A 21,219-nucleotide genomic window follows, 5' to 3' on the forward strand; every position below is an offset into this window, starting at 1 on the left:
TCATCTCCATTTTAGATTACAAAGTAGAGTAATATTTCTCTCTTCACAAAACCCCGCTCCTCACGCTACAACCTATTTCTACAAGAAGCGCACCTCTAGTGTAAAGCATTGCCTCATGCCGTTTCTTGTATTTTCTCGCCTCACCTAAAATAAGGCGTTTTTGAGATTTCCTCAAGCGCAGGCTCGCCATTTTAAACCAAGTTTTATAATGGTAAAAATGTTCAAAACATGCATCGTGCAATCGACAATGGTCTTATATAGATCTTGTATGAATTTAACTTTGTTGTGAACCAAATTCTAGTATTCAATGGCTCAATGCCAATACAAAGATATAAGCTTAGTATTAGTCTAAGAATACAAAACTCACAAAGCACACGTAGTAGTTTTCATAGGGAGTATACTGTTTTGGTACCAAATTTGAAATATAGAACAACTGATAGTAACCGAAACACTTAAAAGTGTTAATTCTGGTAGAGTTGTTGCCCCATGTTGTTAACTTGCTGCATCACCTGAGAACCTATCAATTGGAGAAACATCATATAATATACTAAAAGAGCATTGGAATAAACTTATTCCTACAAATATCATACTTGTAAAATTAACAGGAATGATAGTGTATTATGAAATGATCGAATACCTGGATCTGAGGGATTTTCACCATTAACAGCAGAGTCTATCTGCAAGAGGTCTGACATGGGATTTTGTGATCCAGTCTCCATAGTCAGCATCTTCAACGATATCTTCCGTAAATAATCAGACTGCAAACCAAATAAAATAACATAGCTTTAGGTCCCGCGACACATTACGGTGTGACGTTTAAAAACTATCAATATAATATAAAAAGCGCAGCAAACCTGGCTTGTAGAAGTAGTATAAACCTTCTCTTCGAACCTCACAGCTATTTTCTTAAGCTCCTGCAGCCCCTCGTCACCAGAAAATGGAAGATGCCTCGTCAAGGTATGCGTTCTACACAAGGTCAACACGTGTCATTCAATACAATGCATAAATTTAGCAGAAATTTTAGAACGAAAACATCATTTTAGAGGGAAGACACACAGGCAGATCAACACAACAAAAGTATTAGAGCAAAGAAATAAAAACTAGAAAGAATAATGCAAATGCTTACATCTTGTTCACGATCCTTTTCCGTGAATCTGCTTGCAGTTGAGCCCTCCAATCACCAGAATCCATGGTGGCGCCACTTGCACCCTCAGTAGGCATCGAATTACTCATGTCCATCTTCTAATTGATTATTGATTTTCAATGCCTGTTCTGTAAGTAAAGACAAAAATCTAAATTTTAAAACTTTCTGTGATTCTATTATGTTATAAGGGCCATGATTAAGAGGTAATGTTTCAATACAATTTACAACTATGAAGTATTATTTGATTATAAAAAATGGTTTCATCTCATTATAATCATCTAGTTATGAAATCCTCCATGTTAGTGATTATCATTCAATCAAAATGATGTAGTGGTTGGAAATTAAGCTCTTAAGTCTTAACCATATCCCGTAGGGCTATCGTTATTAAAACGCTCTTATTTATTTTAATATGAGATCCGTTTAAATTGTCATAAGAGATTTTGCCATGCGACTAGTATGAGCCTATACAGTTTTCAAATACAAAATACCAAATGCACACTATATAACACCATTTCTTCAACCACTTTTTTGTTCAAATTCTCGTCATGGCCAACTGATGAAACAATTTGTCCTCACTTCCGAAACCAGCTCCAGAAGTAATACCATGAAACGCAACCAACGGATGCTTTATGTTTACGTTTTAACGCACATGTTAATTTTTTATGTTTTGTTAATTTATGTAATTTTAAGTTTTCGTTTACATTAAAATCTAATTTTAAAACATAGGATAAAAACATCAATACTATTTACATAAATTACTGCAATACAAATTACTTGAAGGCAAAACGTAATTCACATAAACATAAATTTCAACCTAAAAGCTACCTTGTGTAATATTCATCTTTAGCTAGCTTATTTAACGCTTTTATGTTTAACTATATCATTTTGAATCTTTAATGCGTACAAACCACATAACAATAACAGTAACCAAACCACATAACATAGCACGCCACAAACATACCAAATCAAAGTACAAACTACAAACATCGCAAATCAAAGTTTAAAACTATAAACATCATAACGTAATCAGTACAAAACACAGAAACAGAAGGAGAAAAAATAAGTCGACATAAACAAACCCTACGCCTTGGAGGTGGATTTGGAGAGGGCTTGCACTACTGACAGTTGTTCAGAATGTTGGGGGGGGGGAGGGGTGGATAAACATAGCCCTGCGACCGAGCTCAATCAACCTGCCACTAATGAAACCAATCCTTCCGAATATGCCAGATGTCCCAAGTAAGCTGGTAGGGCAATCTCGTAGCGTAACAATATGCCTACGATGATGCTAGTCCTGAAGGGGGTTGCTGTTGAGGCTGCATACGACTCCGGACACCACAGTGAAACGTAACCCCATGCCTGCGAACCTCGCAACAATGTGCATAGTCACCATTGTTTTCCTACCTACCGCCTTTGGCTTTAAAACCTCCATGCCATGGACAGACTGCAGGTTGAGTAATCCTGGCCGTTGCCCGATGGCTGGAATGTAAGCCCCACAAACAATCTTACCACTCTGCTTCTTACTGTAAAGGGTGATAAAGTAATCAGCCAAACACCATGCCATGTTGCAATTAAATGTGTCAGCAGAGAGTACGAGTAAAACCGATCATGCACAGTGCACCACTCCCTACTCGTCACACGACCCGTGATAGTACACCCAATCACCTTGTGTAGGTATTGGTGAAGAGTGTCTTCAATAAGACTTGAACCGGAGTTGAATGGGCGCAATCGTTGAGCTATGTGGTCCCATCGCCTCCCCAGCTCCCTTAGCATCCCCTCCACAGGCTATAGGGTTTGTTTGTCCCGACTTATGTTTTTTAGTTACGTGGATTGTACTTATTACTTTATGATGTTTGTACTTTGATTTCGAACGTTTTTGGTATGCTAATTCATGTGGTATTGTTACTACTAGTGTACTCAATGGTTTGTACGCGTAATTAAAGATTCAAAATAATATAGTTACACACAACAGCATTACATATACTAACTGAAGATTAATACTACACGTAACAAGGTAGCTTTTAGGATGAAGTTTACGTTTACGTGATTTACTTTTTGCCTTTTAAGTGATAAGTAATTTACTAATTAATGTAACGGTATTGATATTTTTAACGTATGTTTTAAAATTAGAATTTTATTTAAACTAAAACTTGGAATTACATAGTTTAGTAAAACAAAAACAAAAAACTAACACATACATACAAAATGTTTCATCGGCTGGCCATGACAAGAATTTGAAGAAAAAACTTAATAAAACTGCAGTATGATTGTATAAAAAGTGAGTCAGAGCGTACATACCACACACACAGATGGCTGAATCTCAGAATTATGGTTTTAGACGCAGTATAAGGTTACCCTGAGACGATCGCCGGTGACGGAGACGTGAAAGATCGATGGTCTCTAGTTCGACGAGCACGAAATGATCAGCAGACTAGGGTTTTGGGGTTAATTGAATTGATTGAGAAGAAACAGTGCTATATGGTTGTACACTTGTACATCAGGTATTCGGATGGGTCATTTCGTTTACAACTAATAATGGGTGCAAACAGGCCGAGCTACTCGAGGGTTTGGATTGATAAAAGACTCGTTTAGTTATTGAGACTGAGCTTGAGTCTTGTACGGGAAGCTCGTTTAGGCTCATCGAGCTATGTGTGTGTGTTTTTTTTATTTTTTAGACTTCTATGTATTCGTTTTACACCACGTAGCCGAGCCATGCTAAGGCTTGTCTAAGGTTTTATCAAATTAAATAAAAAAAATTAAACATGTATATAAATTAATTAATAAATAATAAACAAGCCGAAGCCAAGCCCATGCTTGAAGAAACAGCTCACGAGCCGAGCTCACGATTTACAAAAAGAGCTTGATCAAGCCGAGCTCGAGCATTCCTAAGTCAAAACGAGCCTCGAGCCTCGTTAAACTCGGGCTCAGCTTGTTTACACCCTAATCACAACAAGTGGAGGTGGTGTCTATGGTTGCAGTGAGGAGGAGGTGGTGGAAGCGGGCAATAATGGTGTCGGAGACAGAGGTGACAATGTGGATTAAATGAAATCATCATGTAATTGTACAATTCAATATGCGACTCAAATGTTTGTTAGTTATTATATCTTATTCTAATAATAAAACTTAGACATGGTTCATACAATACTCTACACATGTAGGTGTTGTTTGTTTTTTCAAAGGTAAAATATATGCAGTGTACGGACCACATCTGCAAACATTTGTGGCAGAAGAGGTGAACCAAACCTATGCAGTCTGCAACAAGAAGACTGTTTGTTTTTTAACGTCTACGGACTGCTAAAATAAACTGAAATTTAAATAAACTGAAACTTAAATAAAAAAGGTCTTCAACATCGAAATTTAAATAATAGTCAACAACACTAAAATAATATTCATAATACCAGAAACATTTTTTAAATCATTTGTTATGTACTTTGCATTAACTGCTCAACAATTTCATCTCGTAACCGAGTCATATATTCCCGATCTAATGCAGCATCAAGTGTTTCAACCTTGTCTTCATCAGCATCAATGTGCCCACGACTATTTCCAAGCGACACATAGGGTTGATCGTATTGTGTAAACAACTCATCGTCGAAACCGTGTTTCCTAATAAAATTATGTAGCGCGAAACATGCAACGGTAACGTTCCTTTGTGTTTCCAATGGAAATGGTGTCATCCTCTTCAATATAGGGAATCTTGCTTTCAAGACACCAAAAGCAAGCTCAATAACGTTTCGAAGTTTTGCATGTGCATGATGAATTTTTTCTTTATTGGTTAACGCACGTCTCCGACGAAAATATCCAAGCCAATACCTCACATTACGATATGGAGCCATAAATCCTTGTATGTGTGCATACGCGGCATCACAAAGATAGTATTTCTCTGTAAATATTTACAATTAGTTACAATATTAAATTAACATAGAAATAATTAACAAACAATAAACATACCTGATGGTGGAAATATGAATGACGCATGTGGATCTGATAATGTGCTACCCCTTCTCATCCGGCCACAAGAAACGTGAAAATCATGTTAAAATCATAATTTGCTAATACGTTTTGGTAACAATCACCCTTTCCCCTTCCGATAATTAACTATGGTTGGATATGCTACAATCATGTGATTCGGTATGTACCATTTTCTAAATAAAACATGAACTAAGCACACACGAACAACTGCATAACATTTGTGGGCGCTAACTTATCAGTTATCACAAAAAAAATCATAAATTAATATACAACAAGTATTCATAAGAAGACGAGTTTACACAGTTGTTGAATTAAAGTGTGTAATATGTTTTGATCCCGGGATGTTTAGACATGCATTATCATGATCATATGGTGAGAATCGGTATTGAAAAGCATGTAGGATGGATTGAGCGCTATGTCTCTTCTATTGCCATTTTCTCTTCCTCTGGCTCAAGAACATGATCTTTCATGAAAATTTTGTTGACCTTAGTCAAACTAAAGAACTCGTTTGATTACTAGAGTTGAAACTGTAATTAACCACTTTATTAATTAGTTTGCGACCGATTAACATTTGACACGAGATGAAATTGGAATTAGTTCAAGCATTCTTGGAATTCTAATATTTTCATTAAAGAGCTTTGGTTGATATACAAATATTGTTATAACTACTTACAAGTACAAATTGTATAACATGGTTTACAAGTTATGCACAATCGTATGGTTTAGATATCACACCAATAGAAACTAAAGTCTAAAATATACATAAATAATTATAGCGCTCTCCTATATACATCAATCATACAAAATAATATGATCGTATAATCATATTAATCCTGGTAGAATGTAGAGTATATCCTCAATTGGGCTTGAATTAACGAATTTAGAGTTTGGAGGTACATGAATCGGGTTTTTCAAATATCCGGGTTCGGGTGTGAAACCGTATTTGGGTATGACCGGGTATTGGAAAATCGGGTATTGTTAATACCCGGATTCAGATTCGAGTATTAGAAACGCAGGTATAAAAAAACCAGTTTCAGGTATTTTTTATCGGGTTCGGTTCCTGGTTCGGGTTTTCTGGACACCTCCGGTTTAGACCCAACACATGTTAACCCACTATGTTTAGCCTTCCTATAAAAGAACTTAGCCCCATTAGGTTAGGCTTTAGCCTGTAGACTTAACAACATGTGTCAAATTTAAAGACACATGACATCATGTTATTACCCACTTCTCAAAGTAAATATTCATATTGTAAATTTGTACTTCCATTATACTTATCTGTTTTTTATAGATCGTATATACTTGATACCGAATTTTTTCCTTTTCTTTATAGATCGTATATATTTGATACCGACTTTTATCCGTATTTTTATAGATCTTATACACTTAATACTGACTTAACCATTAGAATGTGTGTGATGGCTTTAGTCTTGTAAACCTTCTAAGTCCAACCATGCGGGCTTTAAAAACACTATTTCTAATTCAAATTAACCGACACTTTTTATTTTTATCGGACACAACAAATAACCCCACTCCACTCATGTCATCTAGCATCTTCCATAAAATAATAATCCTTTCATATACAAATAAGTCAAGTAACGGTCGTTTTCTAGTTGCTAAGTGTTGATATGGTACACTCATATCCAATCCTCAACACTTGGAACACACTTTTTTGCCATTCATGTCACCTTCCCTGAAAACGAACAATTTAACATTATTATTATTATAATTTAATAATTCATTCATGGTCAAACCTGCAAATTTCTGTTAACCACCAAAACGCCCATCCTTCATCGAAATTCGGTCCACTCATTGATTCATTCATATCTTCTTCGCTCATCAACTCGATCTCCTCCCGCTATTGCTGGTATCTGCTTTGTTAGTTTTGCAGGTATCATGTAGTTTCTGCTTTGTTAGTCTTGAAATTGGTAATCCGTTCGACCTGATCTATTGATTATGTATTCCGTTTAATCAATTGTAAACCAGCGCTTGAGCTTGGCTTGTTTTTAACTCTTTCTCTAAAGGCTGAGTTTGGCTCGTGAATTTTTTTTCTAAGCTCGGGCTCAACTCATTTATTATTTAATTAATTAGTAAATAATTTATACGTTTTAATTATTTTTATATATTTTGAGAAAAACCTTAAAGGAGCCTATGATCGGATCGAGTTCGGCTGTATAGTGTAAAATTAATGAATAGAAATATAAAATGGTAAAAATGAAAAATACACAAGGCTCGAGCTTATATTTGATCACTAACTAAACAAATTTTCTTTGAAGCTAGAATTGGCTCGAGCTTGAAAGATCTCGACTTGGTTTGAACTTTATATCGATCTGATCTCATGCAGCTCGCGAGTGGCTCGGCTTGGCTCGTTTGCACTCATCATCTCGATCCGTTTGATCTATCAATATTAAAAAATATTAATATAATTTTGTTTTACATCGAAATAGAAGCCAAATGGGCAACATCTGTCGATATTTGATTTTGCGTAATAAGCGGTTGTCAATTTGACCAGGGGAAGGGGAGAAGATGAGTTCATTGTTCGTTAAAGGTTTACTTCTAAAGTCGGTCGATGAGTCGTGTTTACCGACGAGACTGAAACAACGACAGACGGGTGGCGATCTCCGTGGGTTAAACCATCATCGTCAGCCGCCTTTTATCAAGTGGAGTTGTTGTGGGGACTTCAGAGCAGCTCGCGGAGTAGAGTCACACATCGATGGGTTAGCTCCACTGCGAGCGGTTCTTAATCCGGTGTCTCCTCCAGTGGCGACTAAAAAGGTATGTTTGATTGCATAATAGATGTGCCTCTAGTTACGGCATTTTTTACTTGACTCAGGTATCTAAACACATTTTTAGATTTTTATCCTCACAGCTACATACTCGCTTTCCCACATACAACATACTTTAATATTTAATTATATGTGACGTCAGACAAAATAAAATAAAATAACAAAAATATTCGGGAAAAAGTCACACATAGCTAAGAACAACCCCCAAGTGCATCTATACCACCAGGGGCGGATCTAGGTAATCAGGTACGGGTTCACGGGAACCCACTGAGTTTCGAATTTTATATAGAATGTTTATATAAAATATGACAGTGAACCCATATATAAATTGTGAGTGAACTCATAAACAAAGTTTCCATCATGGCTTATTGGTAGACATCCTGCTTTGTCACATTGAGAACATAGGTTCAAATCCCATTTTGATGGTTTTTTTTATTATTGGGTATATGCGATTGTATCTTTCTTGCTAACTCTAAAAGCTATGACTGTGACATTCATGTTATTAGCTAAAATATGTTTACTCTATGTGACTCTTGTCAACTAAATTCAACTCAATTTGAAATTTGAATAACTACTATATGTAGTAGCAACTTTGCTAGCATGCAATTATATGGATCGTGTTATTGTTATGTATTACATAAAGAGAGATAGGCTAGCATTTCTAAAGAATGTTTTGTAATTATTTTGAGGAGTCAAAGGTGATCTTTAGTAAATCTCAATCTTTGTACACCAAACCAACCCGATCCATCCAACCGACTTGAACCATCGAAACGATCCGAGCCGACATACCGACCCGAACAGTGAACCCACTTGACAAAATTCCTGAATCCGCCATTGTATACCACAATGTTGTTTGTAGGACATGCGGCTTGCCAGCTTGGACGTGTGGAGGTTTTTTCATCCACGTACGTTGCGGATAGTCTTAGCATTTACAATTAAAAGTATAGAGTTCTACCATATTACTTTATATATGTGTCAATAGACAAACAATTGGTGCCTTTATGATTTATATATATACAAGGAGAGGGGGGGTGCTCAAGATGACGGTGGTATGTGAATTGTGATGGTTGATTCTGGAGATGAGTAGATAAGGTGGTGTAGAAAATGACGGTGTTGTGAGGTCGTGTGAGAGAGAGAGAGAGTGGATTTTTTGGTCCAATAATAGCAAAGTACAATAGTGGATGAACGATGTACAATGAATGATGCACAGTTAACCTTTTATGCTTGAGTTACAACTCTTAATGCACATGTTTAGATGAAATTGTACGTTTATAAATATACATCGGACCACCACTTTAAGGCTAGTCACTTTAGGAAGAATGTTTTCTTTTAATATGCCACTTTTTTTGTTCATTTGTTATCAGTTTAAAAGTTGGATTTTTTTAACCGAAAAATCACACACTCTCTAAATCTATTTATAAATTACATACGTGTGTTAACCACGAGACTCGAGCCTCACCTACTGAAATGTCAAAGCCTTATCAAATACTTTGATATCAATAACCCTAAAGGCCTTGGTTTTTAAAAACCAGATAACTAATTTAAAACAAATTAAGAAAGTTATTCAAACTTGTCTATAAGTTTATCTAAAAAATGGTAGTTACTATAAATAAAGATTAAAGACTAATAAGTCACTAAACACATATAGACATATATTGATATATATATATATATATATATCTTTGGCCTCATCTCACGGCTGATCAGATAAAGACAAAAGGAATGCAGTTCAGCATCCCAAGATGCTCACGTGTCTCTGTATATTGCCACGTAGATTGACGTGTCATTTTTAAAATATATACTAATTTACATAAAAATAGAAAACAATGAACGGATCAAAATAAACGTATAATAAAGGTTTTTCTTAAGTCGTTTACACAAGGTTAGTCATGTTAATTTAGATAAATTTTGGTGTCATTAAGTTTAGAATGAATGTAAAATGTAAGGATAAATATTTAGTTTTCCTCCGATTTTTTTTTTAAATAAACAAAGACATCGAATAAAGGTTTCCGAAATAACAAAAGTACGAAAATAGTCACATACGATGACAAGCATTGCAAAGCAAGTTTATACTTCTATGGTCATATTTCGTGTGCCTACTTTATTTCTTATATCAATTAAAACTTACAAAACTTACTTTTCAAGAAAATAAAGCAGACAGGTGAAAACAAAACAGATACTAGAAAGTCGATGTGATTAAAATAAGTTGTGTGTTGGAATAAAAATGAAGATACATAAAAATAGAACATACAACTAAAATTTGTTTGTGTATTCCATAGTCATTTGAGGTAATAATTTATTTGACATAATGACATGCCTAGTGCCATATAATACTAAAAATGGTTATTTTGTAATTTTCTTTTATATAGAAAAACTGAAAGATGGTATATATGTCATTTATGTTGTATTAAAGTTTGACATAAAGTTATAAAAATGCTACCTGTTAAATTTGTAAAATGATATTCAAATATCTGTAAATTGGTAAATAGTTGAAGGACCATTGATATAATTTCCAGTATATACCTCTATAAATAGCAACAATGACTTCAATGACTTGAAATCTTGATTAGTGGCCAAGTCTACACAACACCATGGCAAAGGTCCATTTCTTTATGTATATTATGATTATTACATGTGTTGTATAATTGTAGCGTATATATAACATAATAATTATGGCTTTGTAGGTTTTACATGTATTGTATAATTTTATTGTTTAGAACACAATAATTATAAGCACAACTGATATTAAATTTGATTTAATAAAGAAAGATTAATTTGAGTTTAGTGTTAATTATATGTTTGGTTGCATATGCAGAGAGTTTTCACTTTTGGTAAAGGAAGAAGTGAAGGCAACAAGGACATGAAATCCTTGGTAAGCATGTTATTATTTTGTTTTCGTTTTGCTTTTTAAATTCATTTAGTTATAATTAGTTTGAAAATTATAATATAACTGATATGAATGTGAAAATGAGTTTATAAATATATATTTTAGATTTAGTAAGTGTGAAAAGTTTTGGGAATTTCATGTATCCTTTTGTAAGCTTGAACAATATGATATTCTTCTAAACTAAAGTTTTTTAAAGGATAAATACAATCAAAGAAATATGATATTTTATAAATTTAGAAAATATATGTGAAATTGGTACAAAAACCATAGAAAAGGATAAATATTATTCTTATGTTTGGAGTGAAAAAAAATAATTGAAAACTTTTTTTCTTTTAATTTAAATGTATGCAATAATTCTAGTTTGATTGTTGAATATAACTTTAATAAAAAAAATATACTTTTAGTACTAATAAATTATTATAATAAGATTATTATTGCAATCAATAGTTTATTAGACAATTAATTATACTAATAACAATTATTATTACTGCAAAGTTAATAAAGAATTTCTTTGATTTAAAGAAACTGTTTGTGATTATTACTAGTAACACAAATGGATGAATAATATATAATATCAAACTAATATATATAACAAGGTAACATGATAAACATTTGGACTGATGACTGATTACAGTTAGGAGGAAAAGGAGCAAATCTTGCTGAGATGGCAAGCATTGGTCTATCAGTTCCTCCTGGTCTCACTATCTCAACTGAAGCATGTGATGAATATCAACAAAATGGTAAAAAACTGCCTCCAGATTTATGGGATGAGATTCTGGAAGGCTTGCAGTTTGTCCAGAAAGAGATGGGAGCATCTCTTGGTGACCCGTCTAAGCCTCTCCTCCTTTCGGTCCGTTCAGGTGCGGCGGTACGTATTCTACATTCTGCAGTCTTCTATAATATACTAATATGCATACATTTCCTTTGATGTCCCAACCCGGTCTCTTCAGATATCGATGCCTGGTATGATGGACACGGTTTTGAATCTTGGGCTTAATGATGAGGTGGTGGCTGGTCTAGCTGGCAAAAGTGGGGCCCGGTTTGCGTATGACTCGTATAGAAGGTTTCTAGACATGTTTGGCAATGTTGTAAGTGTTTCTTTGATCATTTCTTGATGTATAATTTACTTGTTTATAAATGTTTATAAAGTTATCCGTCTGATATTAACTATGTTGAGATGATTTATGAAGGTAATGGATATCCCGCATTCGTTATTTGAGGAAAAGTTGGAACAGTTGAAAGCTGAAAAAGGAGTTCATCTCGACACCGATCTCACTGCTGCTGATCTCAAAGATCTCGTTGAGCAATACAAGGATGTGTATGTTGAAGCTAAGGGTGAAAAGTTTCCTACAGGTATGGGTCATATTTTACGAGTGTCTATTACTGACGGGCCGAATGTAAAATAGCAAAAATGAGTGTTTTTCTCTCTATTGTGCAGATCCAAAGAAACAGTTACAGTTGGCGGTGAATGCGGTTTTTGATTCTTGGGACAGCCCAAGGGCCAACAAGTACAGGAGTATTAACCAGATAACGGGCTTAAAGGGGACTGCGGTTAACATTCAAAGCATGGTGTTTGGTAACATGGGGAACACTTCAGGAACCGGTGTTCTTTTCACTAGGAACCCGAGCACTGGCGAGAAGAAGCTGTATGGGGAGTTTTTAATCAATGCTCAGGTAAAAATGGGCTTCTAATACAGATCGGGCTGGGTTGACCCGCCAACACTTTTTTACATATTTTTTTTTATAATAATATGAACGTTTTTAAACAGGGTGAGGATGTTGTTGCTGGGATCAGAACACCAGAAGATTTGGCGACCATGGAGAAGTGCATGCCTGAAGCATACCGAGAGCTCGTGGAGAACTGTGAGATCTTAGAAAGACATTATAAAGATATGATGGTAATCATTTAATAAAAAATAATTTTTTATTAAATTTCTTTTGTAGAAATGTGTTTAAAGACCGGAAAAGGTAATAATATGTTTGGTGCTATGAACACAGGATATTGAATTCACAGTTCAAGAAAACAGACTTTGGATGCTGCAATGCCGGACAGGTAAACGTACTGGTAAAGGTGCAGTAAGGATTGCAGTCGAGATGGTGAACGAAGGGCTAATTGATACTAAAACGACAATTAAGAGGGTCGAGACTCAACATCTAGATCAACTTCTTCATCCACAGGTATAGTCAGAACAGGCTTCATTGTTTTTTTATATTTAATGGAAACTAGGGTTTTACCCAGCGCGTTGCGCCGGGGCAAAAGTAAAACCCAAGCATTTTCAAGTATTGAGGCGGTAAGTTGACGCAATTCGGTTGGTTCCGTTTACATGTGTTATTGTACCATAACTAAAACCAAAATAATAAAATTTGAGGTGGACCAATGGGATGGCGTCAGCCGGTAGAACTCGAGCTTTGGTAAAATCTGATCGTTGTTGATCCCAGGCATTGAGGCAATGAGTCTACGCAAATTCGGTTGGTTTATGTCACAGCCGTGACGGTACCGGAACTAAAACAAAATAAGCAATCGATTTTCGTTACGTTTGTTACGATACTAGAACTAATACAAAACACGTTGAGTCTACTTGAATTCGGTCGGTTTCCATCATGTTCGTTACGTTATCGGAACTAAAACAAAATAAAATTTACATTCAGTCGGTTTTCGTTACTATTTACGGACCGAAACTAAAACAAACCAAAAAAGACCAATACGGTGCCGCAAAGTTGCCCAATCGGAACTTTGCGGCACCAAACTTGTTTGTATTATATATATAACAAGCTCTTAAGAGAAGATATGAATTATGTGAATGAATTGTTACCTTATTTATAGAGAAGGAAATTAGTAGATGAAGGACTGTGAATTAAGCACAGACCATCTTAAAATTGTGGAAATGGTGGATTGTAAAACTAGGGGCGGTCATTGATGTAGTGTAGCTTTCTAGAAAGAGGGGATGACTTTTTCATAATTAATCTGTTAAGCGTCTAAAGATTAACTGTGTAAATATATTGAATTACATTTATACCACTAGGTGTTTTACTATATTGGTTAATTTTCATTATCACCCCTTGCCTAATGGCTACTACGTGAAGTCAAACTTTTTTGATGAAAAATAGGAGAACACGTTTGGGCTAGTTACTTTTTATTATTTTAGAACTAAAAATTAGATAAAATGGTAAAATAATATATTAAATAGCTTCCTTCCAGTTAAATAACTTATATCAATAATCTCATCTCATATCATTTTTATGTAATTATATATTCAAGCATCCTTTGTTAACAAAGTAATTATATAACTATTTTTAGGTTTTCTCTCATAGTCCTTCTAAAACAACTTGTGATACTATACATAAAGAGTCAAAATACTATTCAAACATTTGTGTTTTTCTTATTTAAATTGATCTCAAAATTGTGAAATTTGAATTCAGCTGGATTAATTAATCAAATTCGGTTTTTGAATTTGGAATTGGGTGATTTTTATTCAACCCAAATATTTAAATTCGAATTATAATTACTTTTTTTAACTACAGATATTTTTATTATTTCACATTAACAAAATGGTGAAATAAGTTAAACAACAAGGGCTTTACTTTTTAGATAACTGGTAGTGACGACTTGATGCATGACGTTCAAGTAGGCGTGTCCATTAACTTGTTCAATTGCTTAGTTGGTTAGTAGCGATTAGTAGGAGTTGATTAGTATATAGTGTTCATAACATCAAAACTCATGTGCGTGATACACTTTTTCGATAATTAAATCCTACAATCTCCTTTATTAGAATTGAGTAAACTACTTTTTTGGTCTATGTAGTTTAACATGTATAATTCTTTTAACATGTTTAACTTTTATGATTTACATTTTCTGAAAATTTCTTAGTGTTCTGTATTTTAGAATGAAAAAAGATATAATTACTAACAGAAACTCCTATATATGGGGAGTAATAATCTGAATTTAGTCATTTACAACACAATAACTTTTTTGGTTGTTCTCCGTTATGTAAGATACAATACCAGAACTAAAACAATATAAAACAACAAAAAAACTTGGAAAAACCCCAACGTTATCAATTCCGACGTTACTACGCGAATTCGGTTAGTTTACATAATTATTGAGGCCACCAAAGAAATGAACATAAGTTTAAAATCAAAGCCACCAAAAAAATGAATACAGGTTAAAAAACAAACATATACGAAGAAAAAAAAGCTAGTGGAACAGAAGAAGGAAAATGTTTGCTAAGGTAGATAAAGACAAGATTCGAACTTGCATTGCTAGGTAACTTATAACAAAAAAATCGGCCAACTAACTACTAAAGACTTATGTTTTCAGTAGCTGCAAAACAAATGTTAAATAGGAATCTAGCATAGAAAGCCAAGTTGTGGCACCAAGTTTCACTTTTACTCTATATAGAGATAATTTGACATCACTGATTTATGTATATACGGTCCAGTTTGAGGATCCATCTGCTTACAAAAGCCATGTGGTAGCAACGGGTTTACCTGCATCCCCCGGGGCAGCTGTGGGGCAGGTTGTGTTTAGTGCAGAAGATGCAGAAACATGGCATGCACAAGGAAAGAGTGCCATATTGGTATGCATCATATGCTATACGCATACCGCGTATTTGACTATTATTATTATAATTTTAAAGTTGAAGTGATATCATAAATATGTTGATGCAAAGTGAAGGTGAGGACCGAAACCAGCCCAGAAGATGTTGGTGGTATGCATGCAGCAGCCGGAATCTTGACCGCTAGAGGAGGAATGACATCACATGCAGCAGTGGTGGCCCGTGGGTGGGGGAAGTGTTGTGTTTCGGGCTGTGCTGATATTCGTGTGAATGATGACTTGAAGGTTAATCTCTATAGACCTTAATCAAGTAACCGAGATTACAGGTTTAATGAAAACGGGCCTTTTTTTTGTGCAGGTTTTTACAATAGGTGAGCATGTGATTAAAGAAGGTGAATGGATTTCACTTAATGGTTCAACCGGTGAAGTTATATTGGGTAAACAGCAATTGGCTCCACCAGCGATGAGCGATGATTTAGAAACATTCATGGCGTGGGCTGATGAAGTAAGACGTCTCAAGGTATTGACTATGACGAAAGTCACTCAGGATCACATGAAATGATCGATGAGTTAACGGGTTGGCAGACAGCCAGACAGTAATTAAGCTGTAATCACGTTAATCGGGTTGGTAGGGTTAAGAAATATGTTAAACGGGTGGTAAGTTATAATAAATGAGCTAAACGAGTTTGTGGGTCGAGCTGTTGACTTAAAAAAGGCAAAACAGGCCAACCCGAACACGATTCGTTTAAGTGAACGGGTACCTAGTTGTTAATAGACGAGTGAAACGGGTTGGTGGGTCAACCTGTTGACTAAAACAGGCTAAACAGGTCAACCCAAACACGATTCGTTTAATTAAACGGGTCAACCCGGACACAACCCCTTTAATTAAGTTGGTCAACCCAAGTACAACCTGCTTCTAAACTTAAGTCTGAATGGTATACATATGACAATCCAAAACCTGATTATATTCAAGTCGGGCCGGCCCGGGCCAGACATTGTCACACCTATAGTATAGCCTATGAAATGACGGGTTGGTTATTGTATTCTTGGTGGTTTTTAAACAGGTAATGGCAAATGCAGACACACCTAATGATGCATTAACAGCCAGAAACAATGGTGCTCAAGGGATTGGACTTTGTAGGACTGAGCATATGGTAATATTCTCTATATACTTGTTTCTGATATGAACATATTCACATCAATGATGGTCACAAACACATATTTGATTCTGGCTTATTAAAAATTTTAATATTTTTAGTTTTTCGCGTCCGATGAGAGGATAAAAGCTGTAAGAAAAATGATCATGGCCGTCGACCAAGAGCAGAGAAAAGCAGCTCTGGACCTCCTACTTCCTTACCAAAGATCCGATTTTGAAGGCATTTTCCGGGCCATGGATGGTAATTTTCTTTTAACATTTTAAACACTGGTTTAGATCATTTCTGAGATATATAGATCAATATTGTTGAATATTACAGGTCTTCCGGTGACCATCCGCCTTTTAGACCCTCCCCTCCATGAATTTCTTCCCGTAGGTGATCCTGACCAGATAGTCAGTGAGCTTACTGTGGATACAGGCATGTCTGAGGATGAAATCTTTTCCAGGATTGAGAAATTATCTGAAGTCAACCCAATGCTTGGTTTCCGCGGCTGCAGGTGTGCATTCATATTTCTATTTACTATCCAATGTTTTCACTTCAAACGGGCCGTATGAATTGATATCATACAGATCATATCATGTCAAATCAACTCTGCACACCAGAGTTAGTCCTATCATACGGGTCCTATCATAAGGCTTCATATTAAGTATGCATTTCTCTTGATTCATGTTCTGCTATATGAACTCAGGCTAGGGATATCATATCCGGAGCTAACGGAAATGCAAGTCCGTGCAATCTTTCAAGCTGCAGTGTCTATGATCAACCAAGGCGTGACAGTTATTCCAGAGATCATGGTTCCGTTAGTCGGAACACCTCAGGCACAACACTTTTCATTTTTCATAAACTTCAATATTTTAACCCTTGATCATTATCATCTAAATCTATGGTTTCAATCTTCATTCTCAGGAACTACGGCATCAAATCAATGTCATTCGCGGTGTAGCAACAAATGTTTTTGCTGAGATGGGGTTGACATTGGAGTATAAAGTTGGCACCATGATCGAGATTCCTCGAGCTGCTCTAATCGCCGATGAGGTATGTATTATGTATTAGAGAATATATTATTGGAGTTTGAGTATTATATTTGTGTGTACAAACGTCTACTAGGATTAGACGGGAAAAAGAAGAAAAAAACAGGCTAGAACCCATATGCTCTGATACCATGTAGAATAATGAAAACCCGTGTTATGGATTATTAATCAACAATATAATACTCAAATGTTGGACTTGTAGATTGCGAAGGAAGCCGAGTTCTTTTCGTTCGGAACCAACGATCTCACTCAGATGACATTCGGGTACAGTAGGGATGATGCAGGCAAGTTTCTGCAAGTTTATCTTGCACAGGGCATTCTACAACATGATCCATTTGAGGTCAGTGACAAAAATTTTAGTATCCATATATTATGGGTAAGTTTATTGACACTAAGATCACATAATGGTTTGTAGGTTCTTGACCAAAAAGGGGTGGGTCAACTGATCAAGATGGCGACGGAGAAGGGCCGTGCAGCCAATCCTAAACTAAAGGTGAGCTTGGTTCGCTATAAGTTGTTTTGTTCGTGTTGTACAACAGTTGGTTTTCGGTTTATTCGGATGAAATCAAAATATCAAACAAAAAGTTAAATTTATTTCAGTTCGGTTTTGGTTCCAAGCAAAAATATTAATAACTGTTATCTGTTATTAGACCGGGTTGGGCTAAATAAGATGGAGCTAAAATAGTAATTGGATTGGGCTAAATGACAAAACTTAAATAACCATTAGTTGTTATTCGGTTCAAACCGAATCAAAAACCAAATAAGTAATTTAGTTCATTTTTACACGATTTTTGTTCGACTTCTGATTTAATCAGTTTAAAACAATATATTAAGCACACCAAATTGTAAGGTGACAATGTAGAAGGTTTGAATAGTAAGTTAAAATCAATATTTTTTTAGAATGTGTCGGTCTTGGGTTAGTAAACACTTTAAAGTTTAAACTCTTGATCTCTTAGAGTGTTGCACGTTTAAGAACTTATGACTATAAATTTAGAAGATTTTAACCATTCTTGATGATGATGATAACCATTCTTGAATAAACTTTTGAGTCACCATTTATATGGTTTTAGAGTTTTCTTGTATCTATTTTCTAAACATTTTGAGTCACCATCTATACAGTTTTTTTAGAAAATTTTACATATTTGTATTTTATACATTTTGAGTGACACGTGACTCGTTAAGGTCGAATTATTACCTCGACGACTCTTGAGCCAAAATTGCCACATTTAGTTGTGTTTGTTAAAGTACTAAACAATGGTACGACTGATACGCAGGTTGGGATATGTGGAGAGCATGGTGGGGAGCCTTCCTCTGTTGCATTTTTTGACGGAGCAGGACTAGATTACGTGTCTTGTTCTCCATTCAGGTACGTACGCATACAGTGGCATATCCAGAAAATTTTTCCAATAGATTTACTGTTTTTAGACGCTCCAATTTATAAGAGCCATATTTATGTGAATTGGTTTGGGCTTATCTGGGCTTGGGATGTTAGAGTGTTGGTCTTTTGCTTAATTCTTTATGTGCTTTTGTTTTTCAAATGTTGCTGCAGGGTTCCTATTGCAAGGCTGGCCGCCGCACAAGTCGCTGTTTAAGCTTCGAAAGGAGGATGGCTTTCTCATTTCCCATCACTGTATATAAATAATCGTGGTTATTGTAATATAATGGTGAAAATGATCGCGGTTTAGACGAATCAACCAATTATATCTTGGTTTGGTTTGGTATGGTTTGGTAACAAGAATTTAATTTTTAAACAAAGGACCATGCATCAAGTGGGGGGGGGGGGGGGGGCTAAGTTGTGCATATGGGGGGTCCATACGGGGATCGCCTGCACACCCTGAATTTTATCTTTTCTTTAGTAGATATATGATCTAATCATGACCAACCCCGTACAATTTTGACACCGACCTCATGATTATCTTCTTTAGAAAGACTAGTGAAGAAGGAAATAAAGTGAGTTTTTCCCACATTAAATAAGACACTTACCTAGTTTGTATGTTATGTAGGGAAAAAAGATGGAAGACTTGTATAATTAAGTTGTATGCTACTTAATTTTCATTTTTTTATGAAAGTATAGTTTTAATTAGAGTATTAATAATATATTTTTAGTTTAAATATAATAATAGTCACGTATTAATAATATATTTTTAGTTTAAATATAATAATGTTGACTATGAAAATTTTATTTTACTGTGTTTAATAGAGTATATGATTAAGCTATTAAATTATTCTATTTTATTGAGTCTTGGAATATCTTACTATATAATAAAAGAAGAAAGACACTCGTCCCTCCCACATTCAAAGTGCTGATGTGTCACTCATACAAGCAACCATGCTGATGTGTCAACCTTCAATGCACCTTTAAAAACCGGTTTATTATTAAAATAAACCGGTTCATTGGAGAAACCCTAAAAATATATCATCACATACATCCACCTCTTTCTTTCACTCTGCCTTTTTTCTTCTTCTTTTCTCTCTTTTTCTCCAAATCATTCTCTTCTTATTATTCTCAAATCTGAATTTCTCTTAATCTAATAATCTGGATTCTTCTCAAAGATTTATATGTGCTTTCTCTTAATCTTCTGATCCGATTGATGGTTCTCCTACTCACAATAATCAGATTGTGAGTCAAATCAACCAAAGATTTGTCTGTCAATCTTCAGGTATGAATATATTTTCCTTTGAATTTACTTCATTTGGTGTTATTTCCTGACGATTTTTATTTTTTTAGGTTAATGTGCATTCGAAGCAACTAAAGATCTGAATAGGTTCAACAGATCTACAGTTTCTTCTTCAGGTTTGTATCTTTATATGTTTTATTTCAATGTCTTTGAAATTATTAGATTATGTTATTTTGTTTACTTTTAGGTTTGAATTTGGACAATTTTCATTTGTGGATTTGAAGCAATTACAGATATGACTATGATCCAAAAGTTTTCCGTTTATTCTTCAGGTTTGGATCTTTAATTGTTTTAATTCAATGTCTTTAAAATTATTAGATTATCTTATTTTGTTTACTTTTATGTTTTAATTTGGACAATTTTCATTTGTGTATTTGAAGCAATTACAGGTTTGGATATTTTTTTGTTATAATTCAATTTTTGTTAAATTATTAAATTACCTTCATTTGTTTACTTTTAGGTTTTCTTTTGGACATTTTGATTTTTGGATTTGAAGCAATTGAAGATCTGACTACGATTAACAAATCTACTGTTTGTTCTTCAGGTTTGGATATTTTTTTCATTTAATTCAATTTGTGTCAAATTATTAGATTAGCTTTATTTGTTCACTTTTAGGTTTTCATTTGGATAATTTGATTTCTACTTTATATTAGATATACAGACTTTCAAATAAAAATTTTATAAGTATAGATTAACTTTTATAAATCCAAATTCAGTTCATAAAACAAAATTCAAATCTCATATTATGATGGTAATCCTATAACTGGTTTGAATTATTATAATTGCAAATCTCATATTAAACATCTAAATATTTATGTTTGTAGGCACTTGGACATGATGTATACTCAAGATATCAAATCTTCTATATACCACTTTCAACACACTTTTTAAACTCTTTATACATGATACTTTTTAGAACATTTAAATGCATATTAGAAATGCTTGTGGTCAAATAGTTTATTGAGACATATACATAGTTAAATAGTAGATTAAGACTTTACACCAAAATAGTTAA

At 34.6% G+C, this 21,219-nt stretch overlaps 2 protein-coding genes across 2 annotated transcripts; one reads left to right on the forward strand and one right to left on the reverse strand.

Moving 5' to 3' along the window:
* Positions 1 to 264: 264 nt before the first annotated feature.
* LOC143626233 (mediator of RNA polymerase II transcription subunit 15a-like) lies at positions 265 to 3,594 on the reverse strand. Its single transcript, XM_077096384.1, has 5 exons — positions 3,497 to 3,594; positions 1,127 to 1,267; positions 855 to 966; positions 638 to 758; positions 265 to 517 (listed from the first exon to the last, which is right to left on the reverse strand). The coding sequence occupies exons 2-5, from the start codon at positions 1,237 to 1,239 to the stop codon at positions 462 to 464; spliced, it is 402 nt and encodes a 133-aa protein (XP_076952499.1). The 5' UTR covers positions 1,240 to 1,267; positions 3,497 to 3,594; the 3' UTR covers positions 265 to 461.
* A 4,031-nt stretch (positions 3,595 to 7,625) lies between these two features.
* Positions 7,626 to 19,251, forward strand: LOC143626238 (pyruvate, phosphate dikinase, chloroplastic-like). Its single transcript, XM_077096387.1, has 20 exons — positions 7,626 to 7,885; positions 10,712 to 10,768; positions 11,418 to 11,651; positions 11,734 to 11,871; positions 11,974 to 12,136; positions 12,222 to 12,457; positions 12,553 to 12,681; positions 12,782 to 12,961; positions 15,223 to 15,360; positions 15,459 to 15,623; positions 15,697 to 15,858; positions 16,403 to 16,492; positions 16,597 to 16,735; positions 16,814 to 16,991; positions 17,184 to 17,313; positions 17,402 to 17,530; positions 17,729 to 17,866; positions 17,942 to 18,019; positions 18,801 to 18,892; positions 19,076 to 19,251. The coding sequence occupies exons 1-20, from the start codon at positions 7,637 to 7,639 to the stop codon at positions 19,116 to 19,118; spliced, it is 2,868 nt and encodes a 955-aa protein (XP_076952502.1). The 5' UTR covers positions 7,626 to 7,636; the 3' UTR covers positions 19,119 to 19,251.
* The last annotated feature ends 1,968 nt before the right edge of the window (positions 19,252 to 21,219 follow it).

Source organism: Bidens hawaiensis, unplaced genomic scaffold (assembly GCF_021521415.1).
Source record: "Bidens hawaiensis isolate Kalapana, Puna unplaced genomic scaffold, B.hawaiensis_p1.1 tig00004283_1, whole genome shotgun sequence".
Classification (NCBI taxonomy): Eukaryota; Viridiplantae; Streptophyta; class Magnoliopsida; order Asterales; family Asteraceae; genus Bidens; species Bidens hawaiensis.